Consider the following 7852-nt stretch of genomic DNA (forward strand, 5'->3'; position numbering starts at 1 on the left):
CGTCGATGAGAATGAGGGCGTGCTTGGTCCTCCTTTTCCTGTAGTCCACAATCATCTCCTTTGTCTTGATCACGTTGAGGGAGAGGTTGTTGTCCTGGCATCACACAGACAGTTCTCGGACCTCCTTCTTATAGGCCGTCTCATCATTGTCGGTGATCAGGCCTACCACTGTTGTGTCGTCAGCAAACTTAATGATGGTGTCGGAGTCGTGTTTGGCCACGCAGTCGTAGGTGAACAGAGAATACAGGAGGGGACTAAGTACACACTCCTGAGGGGCCCCAGTGTTAAGGATCAGCGTGGCAGATGTGTTGTTCCCTACCCTCACCACCTGGGGGCGGCCAGTCAGGAAGTCCAGGATCCAGTTGCAGAGGGAGGTGTTTAGTCCCAGGGTCCTTAGCTTAGTGATGAGGTTCGTGGGCACTATGGTGTTGAACGCTGAGCTGTAGTCAATGAATAGCATTCTCACGTAGGTTTTCCTTTTGTCCAGGTGAGAAAAGGCAGTGTGGAGTGCGATTGAGATTGGGTCGTCTGTGGATCTGTTGGGGCGGTATGTGAACTGGAATGGGTCCAGGGGGTTTCTGGAAGGATGCTGTTGATCTGCTTCGGCAACAAACAAAAAAGGCAGTAGTATAATTAAGCAATAAGGCCCGAGGGGGGTGTGGTATATGGCCAATATACCACGGCTAAGGGCTGTGTCCGCATTGCGTCGTGCCCAAGAACAGCCCTTAGCCGTGGTATATTGGCCATATATCACAAACCCCCAAGGTTCCTTTTTTCTCTTATAAACTGTTTGCCAATGTAATTAGAGCAGTAAGAAAAAATAAGTGTTTTTTTCATACTCGTGGTATACGGTCTGATATAACACGGCTGTCAGCCAATCAGCATTCAGGGCTCAAACCACCCAGGTTATACTTAAGAATAGTATCTTGCAGGATTCAATAGTTGGAATTGTTACAGTTGTCCCTGTCACTGTCCCTGTCCCTGTTCCTGTTCCTGTCCCTGTCCCTGTTCCTGTTCCTGTCCCTGTGCAATTGGAATCCAGAAAGAACAAAACCCCTGTCCCTGTCCCTGTTCCTGTCCTTGTCCCTGTCCCTGTCCCTGATCCTGTTCCTGTCCCTGTGCGATTGGAATCCAGAAAGAACAAAACCCCTGTCCCTGTCCCTGTTCCTGTCCCTGTCCCTGTTCCTGTCCCTGTGCGATTGGAATCCAGAAAGAACAAAACCCCTGTCCCTGTCCCTGTTCCTGTCCCTGTTCCTGTCCCTGTTCCTGTCCCTGTCCCTGTCCTCAAAACAGTCACATCAAAAGGTGCAAAGTTACGGGCAAAGACATCAAATTAAATATTTTTATTTTATTAAAAGAATAAAATGTAAAATAATATTGTGCCATATGAATTGACCATCCTGTATTGTACATAGTCTGGTCATCTAGGTTTGTACCTATAGACCTTCCATCACCATGACGATACACAGTCCAGTAACAGAGAACATTGAGACATCAAGTGGTTTGTGACGATGTGATGTGATGTGATGATGTCATGGTAACGCGTGGCACTTGCAATGATGAGGGTTGTGGGGTAGATTCCCACTATGACAAAAAAACAAAGCAATCACTATGCCCTCACTACTGTCAGTTGTTCTGGATACGAGGGTCTACTAAAGAAGGGATGAATAGTTCAGCAGCAATTACTGGCGTAGTGCGAGGGGGTTGTCCCGGAGAACGTGCGCTGCCAGAGCCAGTAGAAGACGCCAGGACCACCGGGGCTGTTTTCCAACGAGCCCAAATCAATTTTCACATAGAGTTATAAGTTGCTGTTTGTATTTCAAGAAACTGAAAAACGTCACGCGATAATTTTTAGATTCCACAAGTATGATCAGATGAACTGTTTTGTACAGATAATTATCAGACTCAATTTTCAAATGTTGTTAAACACTAATAAATATATATATATTTACAAAAGTAGAGTTCTGGGCCTTTACTAGTTCTGTATTAGCGGACTGACACAGACTTTTTCAGCTGGCAAAAAAAAAAATGAATTCCCGCGAATATGTACTCATATATATCCCTGACGAGGCAAGGTCAGAGTCAGGCAGCTACTCGTTTCTATCAATTATTCAGCGTGTGTGTGTGTGTGTGTGTGTGTGTGTGTGTGTGTGTGTGTGTGTGGTGTGTGTGTGTGTGTGTGTGTGTGTGTGTGTGGACGGGGGAGATATATTATGCTGTCGGACTGTGACTCGGCTGAACGAACAGGTTTTAATCAACAGATATATCTAAACGCAGCGGTAGACCATGTATTTGTTGCTCATGTTTCATGTTTACACTTGAGTTATATATTACCTGCCCCGTTACGGTGTCGAATCATCTCCTCTCTCCGGTCCGGGGACTAGCCGCCTTTACTATAGTGACCTCCAGCGAGTGGACCGAACAAACCGATGCAGTCTGCGATGTACGCGAGGAGGAGACACACCTCGAGCGCATTCTTCTTGGAATGAAAGGTTCTGCGATGCTGATGCGCCAGTCTGTTCCGTTTTGACAGCTCGGGACAGCGAGACGCCTACTGATAATACACAACGTGGATTAAATATGATGGTCTCTGAGCAAAAGCAGTGCACTGTATATGTGGGGGAAAAAGGGGGGGGGGGGTGGCATTTGGGACTTAAACCGTCAATCAGTGATGCACTGACATCATCTACCAACTCTCACATTCTCAAATCAGAATTAGATTTTCATATATTTTGTTGTTATTCATTAAGTGTTTTAAAGTTGAGTTTAGGTTCTCCAATACATCACACACACACTAATAGCTGGTCCTCACACATGACAGTAACTACATCAACTGGTGCGGTATATATATATGTGGTATCAATTAACACGGGTCATAACCCTCTCTATCTCCTCTCTCTCTTCTCCCGCTCCCCGGGTGAGTTTAAATGCAAACAGCACGGGTCATAACCCTCTCTATCTCCTCTCTCTCTTCTCCCGCTCCCCGGGTGAGTTTAAATGCGAACAGCACGTGGATATTACAAGCCTCTCGCGCAGGACGCTCCGTGTAGCAGCTCGAGGATGCAGCAGGGAGGAGGACATTTACTACCCGCCGAGGACGCGTGGATGGGATCTAACTGATTTGTCCTGCTGGTGATTAAGTTATGTCGAATCTTAACACCTATGACAGTTTGTCTTCGGAGTATTTTTTAATATTTTTCTGAATTAGTCCGTTTCTGTCTCGGAGCGGATTGGAGATGACAACGCTGAATGTAAGAGGCAGGTGGGAGAGAGAGAGAGAGAGAGAGGGCTGAGAGAGAAGGGAAAAGGGACCGTGTGATTTCAACGTTTTTCTCCAAATACATGTGAAATATAACTAACCATTCGCGGATGTGTGCTAGCGAATAACACATATTATTTCCCTGAATTTTTTATTTTCTTTTTTTTTACCCTCATGCATGAGTGATTCATTAAAATAATGGATTTCTTGAATTTCTCCGGGGTGTTGGACGAGCGGAATACCACATACACCAACTCCTCGGCTACCAGGGACAGTGAGTACTCTCTCCTCTCAGTAACCGGACTGACAGTAGTCGTGGGCTTCCTCATCCTGTTTACCATTGTGGGCAACGTGCTGGTGGTCATCGCCGTGTTGACCAGCCGCGCTCTCAAACCGCCGCAGAACCTCTTTCTGGTGTCCCTGGCCAGCGCGGACATCCTAGTGGCTACTCTCGTCATGCCTTTCTCTTTAGCTAACGAACTCATGGGCTACTGGTTCTTCGGGAAAGTTTGGTGCGACATCTACTTGGCGTTGGACGTCCTCTTTTGCACGTCGTCTATAGTTCACCTGTGCGCTATCAGTCTCGATCGTTATTGGTCGATCACCCAGGCGATAGAATACAACCAGAAGCGGACGCCTACACGGCTAAACGGGATGATCGTGGTGGTCTGGCTGATCTCGGCCGTTATTTCCTTTCCGCCGTTGATCTCCATGGACAGGAGCAGCGGAGGGGAGATCAGTCCTCAGTGTCGGCTGAACGATGAGACCTGGTATATTCTCTACTCCAGCATAGGATCCTTCTTCGCTCCCTGCGTTATCATGATACTAGTGTACATCAGGTGAGTTGACTCCCCCCTTTACTTAAACCCTCCTAATGTAGGGCATAGGATCCTTCTTCGCTCCCTGCGTTATCATGATACTAGTGTACATCAGGTGAGTTTACCCCCCTTACTTAAACCCTCCCCCTTCCTAGTTACTTAAACCCGATTTTCCCCTATCTGTAGTACTACTTCCTAGTGTACTAATGTCTGAAATGGTACCATTTTCCCCTATCTAGTATACTATCTAGTGTGTAGCGCTAAACGGAACCCTGTTCCCCTATGTAGTATACTATCTAGTGTGTAGCGCTAAACGGAACCCTGTTCCCCTATCTAGTATACTATCTAGTGTGTAGCGCTAAATGGAACCCTGTTCCCCTATCTAGTATACTATCTAGTGTGTAGGGCTAAATGGAACCCTGTTCCCCTATCTAGTATACTATCTAGTATGTAGCGCTAAATGGAACCCTGTTCCCCTATCTAGTATACTATCTAGTGTGTAGGGCTAAATGGAACCCTGTTCCCCTATCTAGTATACTATCTAGTGTGTTGGGCTAAATGGAACCCTGTTCCCCTATCTAGTATACTATCTAGTGAGTAGCACTAAATGGAACCCTGTTCCCCTATCTAGTATACAATCTAGTGTGTAGCGCTAAATGGAACCCTGTTCCCCTATGTAGTAAACTATCTAGTGTGTAGCGCTAAATTGAACCCTGTTCCCCTATGTAGTATACTATCTAGTGTGTAGCGCTAAATTGAACCCTGTTCCCCTATGTAGTATACTATCTAGTGTGTAGCGCTAAATGGAACCCTGTTCCCCTATGTAGTATACTATCTAGTGTGTAGCGCTAAATTGAACCCTGTTCCCTATGTAGTATACTATCTAGTGTGTAGCGGAAAATGGAACCCTGTTCCCCTATGTAGTATACTATCTAGTGTTATGCGTGACTAACTGTAAGTGATGAATCTTCTTCTGATCAGGATCTACCAGGTTGCTAAGACGCGGACGAGGACCATGTCAGAGAAGAAGAGAGAGGTGGAGGACAACGGAACTGCCCCGTTACACGTTAACGGGTTGGGGCAGGGGGGCGAGGAGGAGGGGTGCGGAGGATCTCTGAAGGAAAACGGTGGCGGCGAAGGGTTTGCCCGGGAGAACGGGCACTGCCAGAGCCAGCAGAAGACGCCGGTGCCACAGGGGATGTTACCCAACGAACCCAAATTAACCCCCGACCCCGACGACGGAGACGACTTTGACGACAGCAGCTCGTCGGACGAAAAACCCACATCCGCCAAAAAACATTCCCATTCCTCTTCCTCTTCCCATCAGCATCAACACCATCACCACCACCACCACCACCATCACCATGACGACAAGAAGGATTCCAAACCTTCAGAGAGAAGGAAGTCCACAGGAAGCAGGAAGAGCAGCTTGGCTTCGTCCAAACGCTCAGAGAGCAAGAAGTCGCGTGCCAGCTCTAAGTCCATGGAGCTGTTTTCGTCCCGTAGGAAGCGGAGGAGCACCGTCAACAGGAACAAAATCACAGCGGCGAGGGAGAAGAGGTTTACGTTCGTCTTGGCGGTGGTGATGGGCGTCTTCGTGATCTGCTGGTTCCCCTTCTTCTTCAGCTACAGGTATTCTACTGCTTTCTACTGGTTTCTACTGTGTTTCTACTGTGTTTCTGTGTTTCTACTGTGTTTCTACAGGTCTTCTACTGGTTTCTACTGTGTTTCTACTGGTTTCTACTGTGTTTCTACTGGTTTCTACTGTGTTTCTACTGTGTTTCTACTGGTTTCTACTGTGTTTCTACTGTCTTTCTACTGGTTTCTACTGTGTTTCTACTGCTTTCTACTGTGTTTCTACTGTGTTTCTACTGCTTTCTACTGCTTTCTACTGGTTTCTACTGGTTTCTACTGTGTTTCTACTGTGTTTCTACTGCTTTCTACTGTGTTTCTACTGTGTTTCTACTGGTTTCTACTGTGTTTCTACTGTGTTTCTACTGGTTTCTACTGTGTTTCTACTGTGTTTCTACTGTGTTTCTACTGGTTTCTACTGTGTTTCTACTGCTTTCTACTGTGTTTCTACTGGTTTCTACTGTGTTTCTACTGCTTTCTACTGGTTTCTACTGTGTTTCTACTGGTTTCTACTGTGTTTCTACTGGTTTCTACTGTGTTTCTTTTTTTCTGTGTTTCTACTGTGTTTCTACTGGTTTCTACTGTGTTTCTACTGTGTTTCTACTTGTTTCCACTGGTTTCTACTGTGTTTCTACTGTGTTTCTACTGTGTTTCTACTGTGTGTCTATGTTCCTACTGTGTTCCTACTGTGTTCCTACTGTGTTTCTACCGGCTTATACTGTTTCTACTGGTTTCTACTGTGTTTCTACTGGTTTCTACTGATTCTACTGGTTTCTACTGTTTCTACTTGTTTCTACCGGCTTCTACTGATTCTACTAGTTACTACTGTGTTTCTACTGGCTTCTACTGATTCTACTGGTTTCTACTGTGTTTCTACTGATTCTACTGGTTTCTACTGGCTTCTACTGATTCTACTGGTTTCTACTGTGTTTCTACTGATTCTACTGGTTTCTACTATGTTTCTACTGTGTTTCTACTGGTTTCTACTGGATTCTACTAGTTTCTACTGGTTTTCTACTGTGTTTCTACTGATTCTACTGGTTTCTACTGTGTTTCTACTGATTCTACTGGTTTCTACTGGCTTCTACTGATTCTACTGGTTTCTACTGTGTTTCTACTGATTCTACTGGTTTCTACTATGTTTCTACTGTGTTTCTACTGGTTTCTACTGGATTCTAATAGTTTCTACTGGTTTTCTACTGTGTTTCTACTGATTTCTACTGATTCTACTGGTTTCTACTGTTTTTCTACTGGTTTCTACTGTGTTTCTACACTTTATTTCTACTATATATTCTACACGTTAATACTGTAATACAGCGTTTTCCAAAGCTCCCGAGTTCTGTAACTTCTTTTCCCATCAGGTAAGAGGAGCAGACACCATTGAGCCAATTGTTTGTCTCGCATCGCTCGTTGTTTACCTGGAGTTTTTTTTTTTTAGCTTCTTAAGTCATTTGATTGTGTTTTTTTTTTTTACTGTAAGGTCGTTGTGGTGAGATTTCACTCTAAGGTCGTGTCCATCTATATTTAGTAGGGTCCTTTGTAGAGATCCGGGCAGTGGCATTTGGGACGATAACTAAAAAATACTTTAAAAAAATAAAAAATATTTGACTTACAGCCAGGTGGTAGCTAACTGTTAGTTTGATTGTATGGATTGATTGATTGATTAATTGATCGTATTTGATCTGCCTACAGCCTGTATGGAGTGTGCCGGGCGCCGTGTGAGATCCCCCAGTCTCTTTTTAAGTTCTTCTTCTGGATAGGCTACGTCAACAGCTCCCTCAACCCCGTCATCTACACCATCTTCAACCAGGACTTCAGACGAGCATTCCAGAAGATTCTAGTCTGCAAGTCAGGGAAGAGGTCTTTCTGAACGTGAATAGTCCAACAGTATATACTGTACAGTACATGGACCTATATACAAGTCAGGGAAGAGGTCTTTCTGAACGTGAATAGTCCAACAGTATATACTGTACAGTACATGGACCTATATACAAGTCAGGGAAGAGGTCTTTCTGAAAAGACAGGGATGAGGGCCTATATATGAACATGGATGAACCTACAGTATATGGATATTTTAGTCCATTACGTTTGACCAGAACGCAGTCATTCAGAAAATACTCTGCAAGTCATGGAAGAGGTCCTC

The 7852-nt window shown here is 44.9% G+C and overlaps 1 protein-coding gene across 1 annotated transcript; it reads left to right on the plus strand.

The window, feature by feature from the left end:
- The first annotated feature begins 3457 nt into the window (after positions 1–3457).
- On the plus strand, positions 3458–7635 carry LOC115115775 (alpha-2C adrenergic receptor-like). Its single transcript, XM_065016105.1, has 3 exons — positions 3458–4098; positions 5059–5709; positions 7402–7635. Exons 1-3 carry the CDS (start codon positions 3458–3460, stop codon positions 7577–7579), a joined length of 1470 nt encoding a protein of 489 aa, XP_064872177.1. The 3' UTR covers positions 7580–7635.
- Positions 7636–7852: the final 217 nt, after the last annotated feature.

This window comes from Oncorhynchus nerka, unplaced genomic scaffold, assembly GCF_034236695.1.
Source record: "Oncorhynchus nerka isolate Pitt River unplaced genomic scaffold, Oner_Uvic_2.0 unplaced_scaffold_1144, whole genome shotgun sequence".
In the NCBI taxonomy this organism is placed as follows: domain Eukaryota; kingdom Metazoa; phylum Chordata; class Actinopteri; order Salmoniformes; family Salmonidae; genus Oncorhynchus; species Oncorhynchus nerka.